The sequence below is a fragment of the Cordyceps fumosorosea genome, assembly GCF_001636725.1.
Source record: "Cordyceps fumosorosea ARSEF 2679 chromosome Unknown scaffold_2, whole genome shotgun sequence".
Taxonomy (NCBI): Eukaryota; Fungi; Ascomycota; class Sordariomycetes; order Hypocreales; family Cordycipitaceae; genus Cordyceps; species Cordyceps fumosorosea.
This window is the reverse complement of record NW_017387302.1, coordinates 1,137,244-1,154,644: the sequence shown is the minus strand read 5'-3', so window position 1 is coordinate 1,154,644 and position 17,401 is coordinate 1,137,244. Positions and strand designations below refer to the sequence as shown.

Below are 17,401 nucleotides of genomic sequence, written 5' to 3'. Positions count from 1 at the left end.
ATCAGGAGGAAAGTGCAGTCTACTGTTGCTCTGGCTGTGGTTTACCTGCATAGGCACCTTGGAGGAGGGGAGCAAAGAAACGACCTTGGCATTTGCAAACAAGAGTCTATACCCATACAATATTGAACATAAACCTACAAGAAAAAAAAAACCAAATAATCTGCTAGAGCCGACAGGCCGAACCTGTTCGATATCTTACAAAGTTCCCGCTCTACTTTCCCACACAAAACCTGTCTTCAAGTTAGCAAAGGATCCCACACAGGGAAGAAAAAATAAACTCACTTTTCAAACACCACGCCCAACACCTCCTCCACGTCGCCGCCCTCGCCCCGTCCCGTGATGCGCGCCAGGCAGTCCGCCGCGTACCTTAGAAACTCTGCCGCCAGCACGCTGTCCGCCGCCTCCGCCTCCGCCTCCGCCAGGAACGCCTCCAGGTGGCCGCGGCAGTCCGCCAGCAGCTGCCGCTGACGCTCCGTCACGCCGAGGAGGTCCTGCTGCTCGGCCGGGAGCGTCGTCATGGCGGCGAAGCGTGCACCCAGCGCGTCGATGACAGCGTGGACGCTGCCGGGGTCCTGCGTGTCCCCGCCGACCGCGACGGTGTGGGTGGTGCCACCCTGCGCTTCCTTGCAGGACACGGCGTGGACGTTGATGCCCTGCAGCTTGCCGCGTAGTTCCTTCTGGAAGTCGGAGAGCAGGGCTTGCAGCGTCTCTTGGTCGACGGCATCTCGCTTGTTGACCAGCACGAGACAGCTGTCCGCCTCGGCTGCTAGTTGTAGCGTCTGCTCGTCGTGTCGTATATAAGCATCGCCTGCACCGCTCGTCTCGACAGATGCCAGCACGACCACGACATCCGCTTCTTTTGCCTTGTTTCTGGCCCGTCGTATGCCCTCCTCCTCCACCATTCCAATCTCACCTCCCTCCTCCCTCGTCCTGAAGCCCGCCGTGTCCGCAAACGAGCACAGGTACCCCCTGATATCCAGGCTCGCCTCCACCACGTCCCGCGTCGTGCCCGCCTCCCCCGACACAATCGACGCCTCCCGCCCAACTATCAAGTTCATCAGCGAGCTCTTGCCCGCGTTCGGCGGCCCCACCAGCGCGATCCGGATCCCGCTCCGCAGCAGCTCGCTCCTCTCGCCTCCCCTCTCGTGCAGCCGGATCCCTTGCAGCATCTCCCGCACCTGCCGCGCCACACTCTCCAGCAAGTCCGCCGGCGACTCGTCCAGGTGCTGGTCCTCGGAGAAGTCGATCAGCGCCTCGGCCTCGACCTGCGCCAGGTCCAGCCGGTCGTGGACGAACGCGCGCTGCGTGAACTCACCCGGCTCGGCGTAGCGGATGCGTCCTCCGGACGGCGGCGGGCGGCGGCAGCGCGGGATGGCGGCGAGGACGGCCTTGACGGTGGCGGAGCCGCCGTGAACGTGCAGCTCCAGCACGTCCTCGCCGGTCACGGTGGCGGGCGCGGGGAAATAGAGGACCAGCGCGGAGGAGTCGAGCACGACGGGGGACGCGTCGCAGGACTCGGGATGGAGAAGCCTGCGGACAGCGGCGTACCGTGGCTTCGGGGGTGGCTTGGAAGGGCACAGGCTTTTATATATCTAAGAATGGGGTGAGTCTTGTGGTCATGGGGTACGGACAGGGTCAGGACCAACCTCCAGACATGACGGCCCTGATATGCGGATCACGGCTATCCCGGCCTTTCCTTGCGCCGAAGATAGGGCGTATATGGTATCTGTAGTGCGCGAAAATCCAGGATTGACGGCTTCAGCACGGCAATGCCGCGTGGTTGATAGCTGTCTCCGATAAAACGCTGGCGTTTGGCGCTGGTGGTATGCAGCGGCACAAGGCAAACGGCAAGTCGGACGACTTGCCGCACAAGCAACTCTGCGCATCAGTAAGCCTGGTCGCGGCATCTTAATGTCATCCTCGCTTTAAGATTCCGGTTTCCGCTCTTTGCGACGCAGCCAAGCCGCGCGATGCCCTGTGCAGAGCTGGTGTTGAAAGAGTCAGGGTTGAGCCTTTGGTGGAGCCACCGTGAACGAAGCTTTCGACTTCTGCGAGGGTTGGCGACGTGAAAAATGCTTAGTTGTTTCTGAGAGTAACTCATATGCAATGCAGCGGCGATTTTCTTGCTCATATAATTTAAGGCTAATTCATACTTTTAATGGTGATTTTTAACATTATACCGTCTAGGCAGCGAGTTGAATTCGCAGCTAGCTTGGGGTTGACCGATCCTCCGAAAGCGACCCGCACCCTGCACTCAACCTTCTCAAACCACCTCAACCAGCATCAACTCATGCCTTGGCAAAGTCGTTAATGAACTTGGCAAGCTTTTCGGCGCCCTCCAGAGGAATAGAGTTGTACAGAGAAGCACGCACGCCGCCGACGGAACGGTGACCCTTGAGGCCGGTTAGACCAAGCGCCGTCGCCTCTTTGAGGAACTTCTTCTCCGTCTCGTCGACGTCGCCGCCCTTGGTGACGCGGAAGCAGACGTTCATGCGCGAGCGCACGCTCTTTTGCGGGACGACCTTGTAGACATCGGGGTGCGCGTCGAGGGCGCCGTAGACGAGCTCGGCCTTTTTGGCGGAGACCTGCTCCTGGCCCTCCACGAGGTTGGGGTAGGTGTTGAGAAGCTTCTTCAGGACCTGGCCGGCAATGTACACGCTAGACGGGGGCGGTTAGCATGCTCGGGCCGGACACTTGACACCAGGGGCAAACTTACTCGAAAATGCTCAGCGTGTTGTAGAGGCTGTTGTTCTTGGCGATGGTCTCGTAGGAGAAGATGATGGGGGGGATGGGGAGGCCCAGGCTGCGCATCAGCGTCGCCGACGGCTGGGACAGGCTGGGCGGGAGCAAGTTCTTCTTGATGATGACGACGGTGATGCCCGTGGACCCGAGGTTCTTTTGCGCGCCAAAGAAGATGAGCGAAAAGTTGCGCACGGGGATCTTGCGCGAGAGGATGTTGGACGACATGTCGGCGACGACGATCGGGCCCTCGCCGTCCGGGCCGGGCGCCAGCACCTTGGGGAAGCCCTGGAACTCGACGCCGTCGACCGTCTCGTTGTCGCAGTAGTAGACCGCCGCCGCGTCCTTGGAGAGCTTCCAGGTGGCCTCGTCCGGGATGGCGCCGAACTTGCCGTCCGCGCCGCGACCGTCCGCGACGACGTTGACGTGCTCCGATCCGAGGAGACGGGCGGCCTCGGCGGCCGCCTTTTGCGACCAGCCGCCGGTGACGACGTAGTCGAGCTTCAGGTCGCGGTCAACGGCGGAGCGCAGCTCCTGCGCCAGGGCCGGGTCGTTGGCCTCGTCCGTCTCCGACTTCTTCAGGGCGGCGAAGAGCTCGCGGCGCTTGCGGGCGACCCAGGCGCCGACGAGGTTGTAGACGACGGCGGAGAACTCGCCGGAGCCGCCGCCCTGCATGAAGAGGACCTCGTAGTCGTCGGGGATGTCGAGGTAGGTGGCCAGGTCGGCCTTGGCCTCGTTGATGATCTTGGTGGCCAGCTCGGAGCGGTGCGAGTGCTCGGCGATGCCCAGGCCGGTGTCCTGGAAGTTGAGCAGCGCCTGCGCGGCCGTCTCGAGGACGTCGCTGGGCAGCAAGGCCGGGCCGGCGCCGAAGTAGGTGATGTCTGCTCGGGAAGGCATGGCTGAGGAGGTGGCGATGCTGTTGGGTTAGAGTACAATGACAATGTCTGACAGGCAGGGGCAGAGAAAGGGAGGACGAGGAGGATACAAAAGCTCAGGCGTCACGACGAGGGGCTTTTATGTAGCGTTGCAACGCGAGAGTAACGTATCCAGTCAAGGGTTTATTACTAGATAGAAGCTGGCCAAAAAGGGACACAAAAGGGGAACTGTGAATGGAAGGATGGGATTGGCTTGAAGATGAAAATCAGTGATGGGATGATGCGGCAGTTGTATTAAGCTTGTTTGTCTAGATTTTCGTTTTCAGCACGAAGGAGGGGTCTTTGGTGCAACTTGTGCCCCTCCTCCCCACCTTGAAGGTTATGACGGCATAGCAAGCGCCGACAATCGGCGCAAGGCACTAGGCATAAGATAGAATTAAGTGTGAATTTAGCAGCTGGAGAGTAAAGAGAAAGACGAATGGTCTTCTGATCAAATTCAGAGATCGTCATATTGAATGAGTCAATCTGCGCCTTTGCTTTCCGCCATGCATGGTCCCCGGCAGCTTTGCGGAATTTCCAAAAACGGACATGCGCCGCGCACACTGACTAAACCGCCAACGGGTCACTCAACTCAGTCGCAAAACAACCTCGTAAAATCATCCAAAAGAATAACTTATGAACAAATATAGACATAGAAATTTTGACACATAACAAGAAGCTCCTCGGCTAGACTTGTGTCTTTGACAGGGTTTAGCGTGATACGTCTGCTGGAAATCCCCGCCATGGTCACCTCCCAAGGTTGTAAGTGGATTGAGCCTGCAGATCACTTCATCTAGGTTGCAGAATGGGTTTATTGTTTTGAACCTGGCGTTTTATTAATGTTGCTCATTCAACTATCGTCCAGTCACCCAGGCACACACCACAAACCTCATGCGTGGGTTGAACTTGCATCAAGCATCTCCCAAGTCCGAGAACACAGCGGCGGCGGAAAAGGTCTGCTCAGCGTTGCTGAGCCCCCGCTCCAGTACATCCTGAAAAACGCCCGTCATGTTGCCAATGCTTTCTCTCTCGTAGACATCGGTCGAGTAAAACACCTGGCCCTGCAGGGTATGGCCTTTTTGGTTGATGACGAACTCAATGTCTTCCCTCTCCGTCACTAGGGTATCCAGCACCTGTGAGTCGACGCCCTCGAATGTGAAATCTGGCAAATCGTCGGTGTTGTTGAAAGTAAACACCATCCTGAACAGCGGCGGAAGAGGTGTAGGTTTGCCCTGTTCTAGCTTTGCAGCAATCTCCCCCCACGTTACGTCTTGGTTGGCAAAGGCTGCAGTCGTCGTCTCTTGGACCTGCTGGACCAAGCTGCCAAACGTTTCATTTTCCACCTTGATTCGAAGGGGGTACAGGTTGACGAGTGATCCTATCAAGTTCTTAAGCTCCACACGGTCACGGCTCGAGCACACGGAGCCTATCGTGGCGTCGCCGACTCCGGTGAGGCGATAGTGTGTGGCGGCCAAGGCAGAAAGCATGACAATCGGTAATGTGACCTCTCTTTCCTTGCAGAATAGTTGCAAATGGTCGTACAAAGCATCATCTATCTTAAAGCCTTCTATCTCAGCACGACAGGAGGGTACGGCTGGCCGGGGCTTGTCCAGGCGCAGCTCCGCAGGAACGCTTGAATCGAGACGTCTAGCCCAGTATTCAAGCTGTCGCTGATGCTCATCAGTCTGAACTTGCTGTCTCTGCCAAGCCGCATAATCACTATATTGTATCGGCAGCGGTTCCAACTGCGAGAGGGGATCGCGGTGATAGACTGCGGCTGAGTAGCAAGCCGTCAGCTCTCGACTGAGAACCGCGAGCGACCAGCCGTCCACGATGATGTTGTGCAGGACAATGGACAGAACATGGTCGTCGAAGCCGCAGCGATATAATGAAGCCCTCCAGGCCGATAGTTCCAGGCGAAAACCGGTAGTATGATCCTTCTCCAACACGTCTCTGAGGCTGTCAGGGCCGTCGGCTTCGGAGGAGAATTCGATGACGGCAAGCTCCTTGGGCTGAAACGGCTGGACCTGCTGGAGATGAACCTGGCCGTGCGTCGCGAACGTGGTACGCAGCGATTCGTGTCGCTTCTCCAAAGCATTCAGTGCAGTGTTGAGTGCCGGAAGTTGGAGCGGCCCTCGCAGGCGTATAGCACATGGCTTCAGGTAGCAGATCTGTCCGGGACAGCTTTGTTCCACCAGCCATAGTCGCTCTTGGTAAAGGGATTGCTGAACGGGACCGGAGTCCCTGCGGACCGGAATTTCGCTGCCGATCGTCTCGGCCAGTGGAATGGCAGTGGCCGCCACCGGTCTCAGTCGACGGTGTCGGAGTATGTCGGCGACGGCGATGTAGAGACCGGCAGTGCGCGACTCCGCCACTACTCTCATTGCGGCAATGGAATCGCCTCCGAGATGGAAGAAGCTGTCGTCCAGCCCAATATTGGACAACGTGAGACCCAGCACGCGAGCCCATATCCCTTGTAAGAGACTTTCGACAGGCGAGGTTGGCTGTTGCTTCGAAGACGCTTCCGAGGTCCGCGCCTCGGCCAATTGCTGTGCTGACAAGGCCGAGCCAGCTTCTCGCAGACGCGAGCGGTGCATCTTGCCAGTCGCCGTCTTCGGTAGCTCATCCATTAACACGAGCGCGGAAGGTATCATGTAGCTTGGCAAGTGCTGAGCCAGCTTGTCCTCGACGCCAGCGGGGAGGCGAACTATCTCGGGAGCACCCGTTCTGAACTGACACAGGTCTGCGAGACTTTCGTTGGCTTGAAGAAACACCAACAACGTCGAGCATGCACAATCGACGCCTGGCAACAACACAACTTCAGCCGCAACTTCGGTAGTCCCGGGTATGCAAGCACGCACCCAGTGCTCGACTTCACCCAAGTCGACTCTCTGGCCGCGGACCTTGGCTTGGCCATCCTTTCGGTCAACAAATGTCAGACTTCCGTCCTTGTTGTATCGCACAAGGTCGCCCGATTTATACAGCCGGCCCTGACGTCCGCTGCATCCGGGTCCGCCACGCTGAAGCCACACCGGCGCTTCAATGAAGGCAGCCGCTGTCTTGTCCGGGTCATGCATATAGCCGCGACCAACTAGAGGACCTTCCAGTAGGAGCTCTCCGATTTCTCCAGGTGGGACGAGTATGTTGTGATCTTCCGGGTCTACCACCCAGGTGACCATACCGGCACCCGTGCCAATGCGGACCACGTCTTCCGGACATGTTGCCCTGCAATTCATGGTGCTGTTCTGCGTACACTCACTCGAGCCGTACTCATGAATGATTCGTGTTTTACCCCACCAGCGCTCCACGTCTCCAACTCGCAGCGCTTCGCCGCCGAAGATGATGAGCTTCACCTCTGGTATACTGGCCGGTGACATCAACCGGGCCAGGGAGGGAGTTATGTCAATCGTGTTGGCTCGCAGATCTACTATGCTCTGTTCGGGGTTGTTGTTTCGATCCGACTCTTTTGGCACACAGAGACACCCTCCGGCTGCCCAGACCAGGAAAAGATTGCTTATTGACACGTCGGTGCTGTACGAGGCAAAGTCAAACATTCGTGTCTCGGCGGTAAGTTCCAGACGCGGAACGTGGTGATGCATGGCAGATGCAGCATTTTCGTGAGTTATCATGATTCCCTTTGGCGTGCCCGTACTGCCAGAAGTAAAGACGACGTAGCAAGTCGACCCCGGATGGATTTTCCGACCCTGCAGGTTGTCTCCGGTTTCCGACTCCGAAACCACGTCATCATCAACGACAAGAACAGAGCTATGCTCGGAAACTAGCCTGGAACTCAAAGCCTTGTTGGAAACGGAGGCTAGGATGAACTTGACGTCGAGCTGCTGGACAATGGAACGCAGGCGCTGCTCCGGAAGTGATGGGTCGAGTAGGACAAAGGCACCGCCTGCTTTGAGAATGGCGAGAATCGCAACCGGAGTCCACTTGGATTTGTGAAAGCACAGGGGCACTCTAACGTCCGAGCCAACGCCGTGTCTAGTCAGCCGGGCCGCCAGCACAGTTGAGAGCTGATCCAGCATGGCGTAAGTTAGGTCGCCATCCCACGCGCACACGGCCATTGCTGCGGGCTGATCTCGAGCCTTTTCCTCAACTATTTCATGAACGCATCGCTGGATCGAAGCGGGCACGGTCGCGTTCCAGTGCCATATCTGCTTCAGTTCGGATGGTGTGATGATCTCGCTTGCTGCTGGCAAGTCTCCATCATTCGACGTATCACCATTTACTCGAGCAAGTCCGTTCGTCTTCACAACTCCATTCGTCTTCACAACTCCATTCGTCTTTGCAAAGCCATTTGTCTTCACAGCGCCATTTAGCTTCAGGTTGCCATGCCCTTTGGCTGCGCCGGTCGTCATCTTCCTGATGATGCAATTGCCTTGGTTCTATTGCGTGGTCAGCAGCTGGGCTCGGCGCCTAGGACTGTTGTGCTGCTTACCGAGATGGACTTGTGGCGATAGTAGATTTTATCACTGCCTTGGCATACTGGTGAGATTGAAGAATGAGAAGCAGTCAGGACGGACTCCGTATCGTGAAAAGATGAAGTCACCGTGGGTGTGGCCACTTTGATTTTGAAGGGGAACTTGATGACTAGGGCTCCCAGACGCATGCATTGCGACCTGTTTAGACGATGCACAGCTCTTTTGCGCCGGAGCAGCCGGAAAAGCCTCTGGCCCGTTCAGCTCTCGGAATGCTATGCTGCCAAGGATAGGTCCTGCAGCGGTCCAATGGAGCAACCGTGTGTAACGGCGTTGAATAGGCAGGCCTTGCGAAATGAAGCACTTCTCGGTGGAGATTTTGCTGACCCGCGTCTTCAGCAGACTTTTGCTCTTGGCTGACATCTTGTCTTGCATTCGCCCTTCGCTCGAATGCGGAAGGAGAATCCCATTTCGAACGGAGATCGCCAGCATATCTGTCCTCCACGGGTAAGACATCAGCTGGTTGGCCGCCACCGGGGCATCGGATGTCTTTTTCAGCCGCCACGCAGTTGAGGCTCCACGACATAGAGCACCGTTTACCGTTCCCGTACCTAGACTGCAAGCCATCCTGCCTACGAAGAGGGTGGCCTGATTGCAGACGGGAAAAACGGGCGCCAAGATGTGGCGCTGAGACACGAGATGGACATTTCTTACCTGCACGGTTCAGCTCAGGTCTTACCCCGTCAATGACGCCTTTTCCGTCCTGCGAAGCTGCAAGCCATGCCATGGAAAGCGCAGCTGCGGTGTTACCGGGGTGGCCACGAATAACATTCGGTCAACTCATCCAGCTCTTGGGCGTCGAGACACACGGTCGAGACACACGGCCGAGACACACGGCCGAGACACACGGCCGAGACATTGAGCGATACCGCCTCATGCTGGAATGTAGCCAAGAGCGCCCTTTCGATGCACCGCTGTGTCCTATCCGGTGAGGCAGAAATGCATATTTCCTCATTTTCAGCGACTTAAGTGCCGACAAAGTCATGTCACATTCTCGGTCTTGACCGCTTAGGTACGGTATCAGGAGCAAAATCATGAACATTGCTTTTACCGTCGACCAATTGCGTGTGGCTGCAGCTGCTGCCCGCAACAAGATAGGGAGGGACAGTTCAGTTGGCCGTATACCGGAGATGCTGAGCCAGCATGCTCATCGGTACTGAAGTTCTGAAGCTCCTGATATCTATCAATCGATGGAGACGGTGCTTGTCAAATTTGCCAATAATTGACTCGGAAGTTGTAAAATGCTGTAAATGAATGCAGTGTCGCTAGGATGACAGGACATTCGAATGCCCTCCTACCTAGTCAAACAAAAAATGAAATGAAAACAGCTATCAACGGATGGATACCCCACGAACTTCTGCTTCAACTAGCTCTTACCGGGCACGCTTGCCCAGATGCTGTCTACTGTAGCCAATATGTTTCCTGTAGAATCCACCATCTCCCCCTTCATGGTAGTTCTGCGATGTCCAAATTTCTCTATCCAAGTCGTCACACACACGGCTTCTTCCGTCACCGGGAGAGGCGCCAGAAAGCTTACGTTCAAGGACGCAGTGACGCTGACAGAAGAAAACGCGGGTCCTGACTTACCCAGGGCCGAGTTGAGCTCATTGACGATGGAGAGACTCTCGTCAAGCACCGTTGCGATCAGCCCACCGGCAACAATTCCTTCGTAACCAGATGTACCAGCTCCAAATGCAATGAGCGTTGAGACACGGAGTATAGGCCGCTCGGGATCTTCAACGTGGTTGAGGTCGGACGGTCGGAAGAGAGACAACATGTGTCGTAGAGGAGGCCCTTCATTGTTTGCATTGCGAGTATCGTGCTGCTCATCGCTATTGGTCATACACGTAGGCGCGTGAGAAAGGGTATAGCCTAGGAATTGCTCGTGTCGCGAGCTGGCCGGGTTGAAGCAGTGTGGGATAAATGTAACTGCTTGGCCATGCCCTGGAATTGGGCCATCTGATGGTGAGGCTTCATTGATGAGCCGAGAGCACCACGGGATGTTGTTGAAGAACCTAGACGCAGCCTCAAAGCGATCAAGACGAGACCTTGGAGGGTAAAAGTCGAGGGATGGACATAAGACACGGCGAAGCGGAGAAAGGGCAACGGGGTATTTGGTAGGAGGGCTTGCGGCCGATTCAGTGGCGGGAAGGCAGTCGAGAGGCGCAGTCTTGAGCGCCTGGGTGCTAGCTATGACACCAACACTATTTGTCTGGCTCGTCTCTTGATATATTCGGCCAATGTACTTTCTCAGCTGCGTCTCGTGAATCAAAGGTGCGGGCCAGATGTCATCGCTCCAGACATGGCCATCCAAGGACGGCTTGTCCACGGCGGCGACGTTGAAGAGTTCAACAATGTGCTGGTTTGTGAGCTGACTCAGGATATCGGCGAGACGCACGAGCTGGCTTGTTGGATTCGAGACAGCCAATGTCAGAACAGAGCGACGCCACTGGTCCAGAGGAACAATCTCATGATGATTGCATGCCGCAAGCATTGTCGAACAGAGGTCCTTGAAGCTCAGCGCCTGCGTATTTGTAAAAATGACATCACTATTAAGCAAAGAAGCATGCTCCATTATTGCAGCTGCAACGGCCTTGCCTAGGTAGTCGACCGGCATCCATCTGGACATGCTGCCGTGCAAACGCGGGGATTTGCCCATCAGAAGACTCCCAGCGAGCAGGTAGTGCAAGAAGTTGTCAGGCCTGGGATTGAAATGGCCTGTTTCTGAAGACGCGAAAGCCAAGGGTAGCCGGAGTATGCATGCTTTTGCGCCGCGAGACCAGGCCTCTACTACCATGCTCTCAGCCATCGGCATGGAAGTCAGGCGGTCTTGTTGGCAATTGCTGTGGTCCGCCTGCCTGCTAAGGGATTCCTGGGGGTTGACAGATGACGAGATGAAATAGATGGATTTTCCACGGCCAATCGATGCAAAACGCAGAATTTCGTGGGTGATGTCGCTATTGAGAGCAGTGACGGTGTGTGCAGATCGAGAGTTGTCCATCAAGGCTCCTACGTGACATATAGCATCCACGGACCTGGCCATCCCACGAAAGTCTGCTGGGCTCATCCCAAGATTGGGCCTTGTCATGTTGCCAGGGACGGCGTATAGCGCGCCCCTGTAACTTTCCTTCCAGATATCGTACTTTTTGAGAGATGATTCCAATCGATCCATCGCTGGGGCGTAGCCATCGGCTTCACGCACAAGACAGTAGGCTGTTGTGATGCCTCGCTCGAGTAACTGCTGCAGCACAACGGCGCCCAAAAACCCCGTAGCACCGATAATGAGCACCGACTTTGGTGGCCATTGAATATCGATCACATTATCGAATGCAAATGTCACATTGCTGCCAGCTTTACCCGTCTTAAGCGGTCTCATACCGAGCGTTGACGGTATCTCAGTTCCAGCGAGCAAACCACTCTGGCGTTGCTTGGGCAATAGTGAAAGCAAATAGTCGCACAAGGCACTCAGGTTTGGGTGTGTAGATGTGACGTTGGTTGGCAGAGGCGTATCCGTGAAGCTGTCGGTGAGAGATGCCAATTGACTGCGGAACTGAGGTTCCATCAACGAGTCGATGCCAATGTCTTGCCAGGCGAGGTTGATGTCGATACTGTCCGACGACTCAATACCAACTAGATTTGCAACGATTTTGCGCACCGTGCCTTGAACAAGAGTTGTGCGTTTTTCCACAGATGCATCCGTTAACAAGCTGCCGAGCCCAACCTCAAGCCCAACCCCAAGGCTCGAGTCTGGCCCATGCGCAGTTCTCTCTCGGCTCACATTCTCAGTACCTTCAGCCTTGTTGTGCGGCTTCGGTACCCGAGGCAGCTCCAGCGACAAAACGCGCTTCCGCTGAAAGGCATACGTCGGCAGCTCAACCCGTCTAAAGCCAAAAGGTTTGAAGTACCCGGACCAGTCTACCGATACTCCCAGCTTGTGCAGTTTTCCGAGACTATCTTGCACAGAATCAACGCCGCTCTTGCGCGCAACGAGGGAAGGCAGCCATGACACAAGTCGCCTCTGGTCGGCGCCCAAACAGGCAGCACCCATGCCGGAGAGAACCGGCCGTGGTCCCAGCTCAATGAAAACATCTATGCCGAGGCTTGACATGGCCTGCATCGCGTCACTGAAATGCACCGCTTCTCGTGTTTGGGAGACCCAGTATTGAGGTGCCTCAAGCGACCCTGGTTCTGTTAGCCGACCAGTGAGGCCACTGACCACTGGTATCTGCGGAGGATGGAAGTCAATCTCTGCCAAAACAGCCTCAAAGTCTGCGAGCATGTGGTCAATATGATGAGAGTGAAAGGCGTGGGACACATCAAGCGCCTTCACTTTGCGACCCAATCCGGAGAAATGCGCAGCGACTGGCCCAGTGGCACTGACATCGCCGGATATCACAGTCTGCGTCGGTGTATTATGGGCAGCGATACCCACCCGACCGGTGTGATTCATGCTGCCAACGATAGCAGCTACTTCCCTGGCGCTGGCTTCGAGCGACACCATGTTGCCTCCAGAGGGCAAGCCTTGCATCAATCGAGCGCGCGCTTCCACGAGTCGGCATGCAGAGGCAAGGTCAAAAACGCCGGCGGCGTACGCGGAGGCATATTCGCCGAGACTATGGCCAAGGACAGCCCCAGGCTCGATACCCCAACTTCGCCACAAGCTCAAGAGGGCCACTTGTAGGGTGAAGATGGCTGGCTGGGCAAAGTCAGTGCGGTTGAGGAGGGCGACATCTTTTGCGTTGTCAGCATCCGCCCACATGATTTCGAGCAGTGGCCGCTCCAGGGAAAAGTGTTTCGCAGTTGTCTCGAGTGACTGGCAAAATACCGGATATGTTCGACTGAGATCGCGGCCCATTCCGGGAATCTGACTACCCTGGCCTGTGAAGAGCATCGCCAGGCGAATGCGATCCTGCCCAGCGCAAGTTCCCGCTGCTGCAGCGATGGTGCCATGGGGCATTGTGGCAGCGGCCAGCTGGTCCAATAGACTGCTCTTACCATCTGCCATGAAGACAAGGCGGTTTTTGAAATGCGTTCGCGTCGTCGCCAGTGAGTAAGCCACATTGCCCAACTGTTGCGGACCAAGATTGCAATCCTTGCTCAGGTAGCAGCGCAGCCTTTCCACCTGCTGAACCAGGGCTGCATTTGTGTTTCCTGACACAAGAAACGGCATCGAATCAGCATGGGAAAAGCCATTGACGGACTCTGGCGCTGCTATGGTCTCTTCCACTTCTGAGACAACCACATGTGCATTTGTGCCTCCGATTCCAAACGAGCTGACACCAGCACGCCGCAGACGGCCGCCTTTTTGCCGGATCCAGGACTTGTCTTCCTGTAATAATGCCATACCAGCTCCTCTCCAATCCACTGCGCTGGTAGGTTGGCTGACATGCAAGGTTTGGGGCAGTATTTGGTGCTGCAATGCCAGGACGACCTTGAGGACGCCCACGAGGCCCGCAGCCGCCTGTGTATGGCCGATATTGGACTTGATCGAACCAATCCAGAGCGGATTTGTTTCGGTATCAGAGCTGCGGCTGCCTCCAAATACCTGTGCCAAAGCCATTCCCTCAATTGGATCTCCTAGCTTCGTGCCTGTACCGTGTGCTTCTATGTAGTCAATGTCGGTCGGCTGCAGACGCGAGGCCATCAGTGCGTTCTGAATAACTTGCTGCTGAGCAGGGCCGCTAGGTGTCGTCAAGCCCGCGCTACGGCCTCCGTGATTGACAGCGCTACCACATACGATCGCGTGGATTGTATCACCGTCACGCCGCGCATCTGACAGCCTCTTGAGCACAACTGCTACGGAGCCCTCCGCCCAGCCAGTGCCATCTGTGTCTTCCGAGAAGGCCCTGCACCTTCCATCGCGCGAAATGCCTCCGAGCCGACTGAACTCGACGTGTAGTCCGGGAGTCAGCATCAGTGTCGTTCCGGACGATACGGCCAGGTCGCATTCCCCACGGCGCAGCGCCGTACAGGCGAGGTCAGTGGTTACTAGGGAAGAAGAGCAAGCTGTGTCAACGGTCAACGAAGGTCCCTCAAGGCCCAGTATATGGGAGATGCGTCCGGATATGGTGGCACCAGCACTACCTGTGGCAGTGTATCCGTTTAAATTGGCTAGAGGACGGGCAAAATTTTGATGCGCTGGCATGTTGCTGATGCCAATGTACACGCCCGTACGGCTTCCACGCAACTTTCCAAGCGGGTAGCCAGCTCGCTCAAGCCCTTCCCAGCATGTCTCAAGAGTCAGGAGCTGTAAGGGGTCCATCTCCCGAGCCTCCTGGGGCGAAATACCGAATAGGGCAATGTCGAATGAGTCGATGCAGCGGAGGAATCCGCCGCGCAAGCATTCCGATAGTTGACCGGTGTCCAACCCGGCTTCCTGGAGCATGGCAGCATTCCACCGATCCGATGGTACATCGGTAATCGCATCACGGCCGGATCGTAAAAGCTTCCATAGCTCCTCGGGAGTGCAGACGCCACCAGGAAGGCGACACGCCATGGAAACGACGGCTATGCGCTCTTCCCCTTCGGAGGCAGAGGGGAGACAACGGCGCATATGGTACTGGTGCACGCCAATCGCATCTTTTCCGCCCAAATATCCTGCCAGTGACTCGATTGAGTAGTGCTCAAAGAGCTTCGCGATCGGAATTGAACGATTGAGAAGCTTTTCTAGCTGGACTTGGACTTGGACAACACGCATAGAGTTGCCACCGAGATGGAAGAAATTGTCTTTAGTGCCAATTCGGGTGACACCAAGAACCCGAGACCAGACAGCCAAGATATGGCGCTCAAGTGACGAGGTAGATGCCGCTGCGGGTTTGGACGATGGCGTGGGCGATTGGGGCTCCAATTTGACTGGGGTCTTGTCTGCGAGAGGGTCTGGTAAGGCTTTGCGATCGATTTTGTTGTTCAGCGTCATTGGGAAAGCCTCGATTTGCACAAAGAATGCGGGCACCATGTAGGGTGGGAGAGATTGACCCAGCCATTTGCGCAGTGCGGCGGTCTCATTGCATTTTGCTCCGGCATTCGTTTCTGCCTTCTTAGAGCCGGCTCGCCATGTAAAGTATGCGATTAACTGATCTTGACGGCAAATCACCACAGCCCCAATTACCTGTGGGTGACCTGCCAACGCTGCTTCGACATCACCTAGCTCGATCCTGTATCCTCGGACTTTGATCTGGCTGTCTGCCCGGCCCGATATACTCAATTTGTCTGGTTTCGAGAAGCAACCGATATCGCCGGTGCGGTACATGCGCCCGTGGGTGAACGGATTGTCGATGAAGCTAGCCTGTGTAAGCTCCGGGTTCTTGTGATAGCCGCGGGCAAGGCCAGGACCGCCGATATAGAGCTCGCCATATTGACCTGGCAGCACTGGCGTCAGCTGTTCATCTAAAAGATATAGTTGATAGTTGGCTAGAGGCTGGCCGATGATGATGTCTTCCCCATGCCTGACTTGCCAAGCAGCGGCCCATACGGTAGCCTCGGTTGGTCCGTACAAGTTCCACAATGAATCACCGCACTCAAGCAGGCGCGCAGCAAGTGTCGCCGGCATAGCTTCACCACCGCATAGTAGTTTCCTCAGCGCAGGACTACCTTTCCAACCTGACTCAAGCAGCATTTGCCAGGACGCAGGGGTCGCCTGCATCATCGTGATGGCATGGCGTTCCAGTAGGCCACGCAAGGCCTTGACGTCCTTGACTTGTTCCCTCTTAGCAATGACTGTCGCAGCTCCGGACAGTAGCGGCATAAAGAGCTCAAGTGCCGCAATATCAAATGTAACGGTGGTCACGGCCAGAAGTCTTTCTGCTTCCTCACAGTCGAAGACTTCTCTCATGGATAGAAGCAGATTGCACAAAGCGCCGTGGGTGATTTCTACCCCCTTAGGCTTTCCGGTAGAGCCAGACGTGAAAATCACATAGGCTAGGTCTTGTGGGTGCACATCGACTTGGAGATTGGAACATTCCATCGCAGAGCTAGTCACATTGAGCTTTTCTTCATCGACGCTCAAGATAACACCTGCCCAGGACTCAAAGGTACTCAGCGTACCAGCGGTGATAACAAGTAGTTTCGGCGCCGCGACATCCAGCATGTGCTTGATGCGTTGTGATGGAAATGCGGCGTCAAGTGGCACATATGCGGCTCCAATCTTGAGCACGGCAAACAGAGTCACAACGAGATAAGCTGATCGGTCAATAGCAACACCAACCAAATCGTGGCGGCCTACACCCAGGCTTATCAGGACCCTGGCGAGGCGGTTGGCAGCCTCGTTGAGATCCCGATACGTGAGTGTGGTATTGTCGCAAACGAGGGCAAGATTGGTCGGATATTTCTCTGCAGCATCCTCAAGCAGATAATGCAGGCAATGGCCCAGCTTGGCGGTATCGCCCGTTTTGTTGAAGTGGTTGACGGATCTCGATCCGGTATGAACTAAGGGAACCTCCATGTCCACCTATGTTCCTGTCGGCGAAGAAATGATGATGTTGAGATGGGAGGAGTAAATGGTCGAGTTGCGAGAAAATTTTGAAAGCAAAACTCATGAATTGTAGTCGGAAACGGCCAATGAATGTGGTGAGTATGTATCCCAGCGCCAAGAAACAAACAGCCGCGTGTCGCTCGCGTCCTCCCATTTCCCTACTCAGCTGACAAACTACGAGCGTCTTTAACGAGAATAGACATTTGACGTCACAAGAAGCGCGGGTTCTACTTCTTCACTATCCTGGTACCTGCTCGCAGCGCCAGTTAGCAAGGATTCTGCTCCCTCGCTGTCCCGGCACTCGCAGCGCAAGTTCGCACAGGCTCGTGCCGGGGGGGGGGGGGGGGGGGTTTCTCTCGAGTTTCTGCATGATGCAATTGCCCTGAGCAATTGCATGGGAAAACAGTCTCGGAACAGCAGCCATACTTCGCAGCCTAAATGCGCGCCGACGCCGTCTCGGATCGGGCGTCATCCCGCGGGCCAGAACAAGCGGGCTGCATCGCATGTGGCTTGCTGAGAATAGCGGTGCTCGGAACGAGGAGAATCTAGATGGCACAGCGTCGGATTCCACCGCCAAAAGGAAAAATTTGATGCAGGTGGCTTCATCCTTCTGCTCTGTTGTCGGCTGGGGTGCAACATTGAAGCAGGGAGAATGTGAACCCTGCGCCGCAGGAATGGTGGCGGGCTTTTAGCTGCCAGCGTAAAATATCTGGTACATACAATTTATACATACATACATACATAAAAGGTACCTATGTACATATGTATGTCTGGGCAACTACCCAGTACAA

At 55.8% G+C, this 17,401-nt stretch overlaps 4 protein-coding genes across 4 annotated transcripts; all 4 read right to left on the bottom strand.

The window, feature by feature from the left end:
• Nucleotides 1–211: 211 nt before the first annotated feature.
• On the bottom strand, nt 212–1,656 carry ISF_01518 (mitochondrial GTPase; the record flags this gene model as incomplete). The annotated part of the gene is made up of 5 exons (XM_018845125.1): nt 212–230; nt 283–870; nt 914–1,265; nt 1,316–1,581; nt 1,643–1,656. 5 exons carry the CDS (start codon nt 1,654–1,656, stop codon nt 212–214), a joined length of 1,239 nt encoding a protein of 412 aa, XP_018707891.1.
• A 632-nt stretch (nt 1,657–2,288) lies between these two features.
• Nucleotides 2,289–3,636, bottom strand: ISF_01517 (phosphoserine aminotransferase; the record flags this gene model as incomplete). The annotated part of the gene is made up of 2 exons (XM_018845124.1): nt 2,289–2,658; nt 2,717–3,636. 2 exons carry the CDS (start codon nt 3,634–3,636, stop codon nt 2,289–2,291), a joined length of 1,290 nt encoding a protein of 429 aa, XP_018707890.1.
• A 928-nt stretch (nt 3,637–4,564) lies between these two features.
• ISF_01516 (destruxin synthetase) lies at nt 4,565–7,726 on the bottom strand (the record flags this gene model as incomplete). The annotated part of the gene is made up of 1 exon (XM_018845123.1): nt 4,565–7,726. One exon carries the CDS (start codon nt 7,724–7,726, stop codon nt 4,565–4,567), a length of 3,162 nt encoding a protein of 1,053 aa, XP_018707889.1.
• Nucleotides 7,727–9,506: 1,780 nt separating this feature from the next.
• ISF_01515 (polyketide synthase) lies at nt 9,507–16,580 on the bottom strand (the record flags this gene model as incomplete). The annotated part of the gene is made up of 2 exons (XM_018845122.1): nt 9,507–9,544; nt 9,728–16,580. The coding sequence occupies 2 exons, from the start codon at nt 16,578–16,580 to the stop codon at nt 9,507–9,509; spliced, it is 6,891 nt and encodes a 2,296-aa protein (XP_018707888.1).
• Nucleotides 16,581–17,401: the final 821 nt, after the last annotated feature.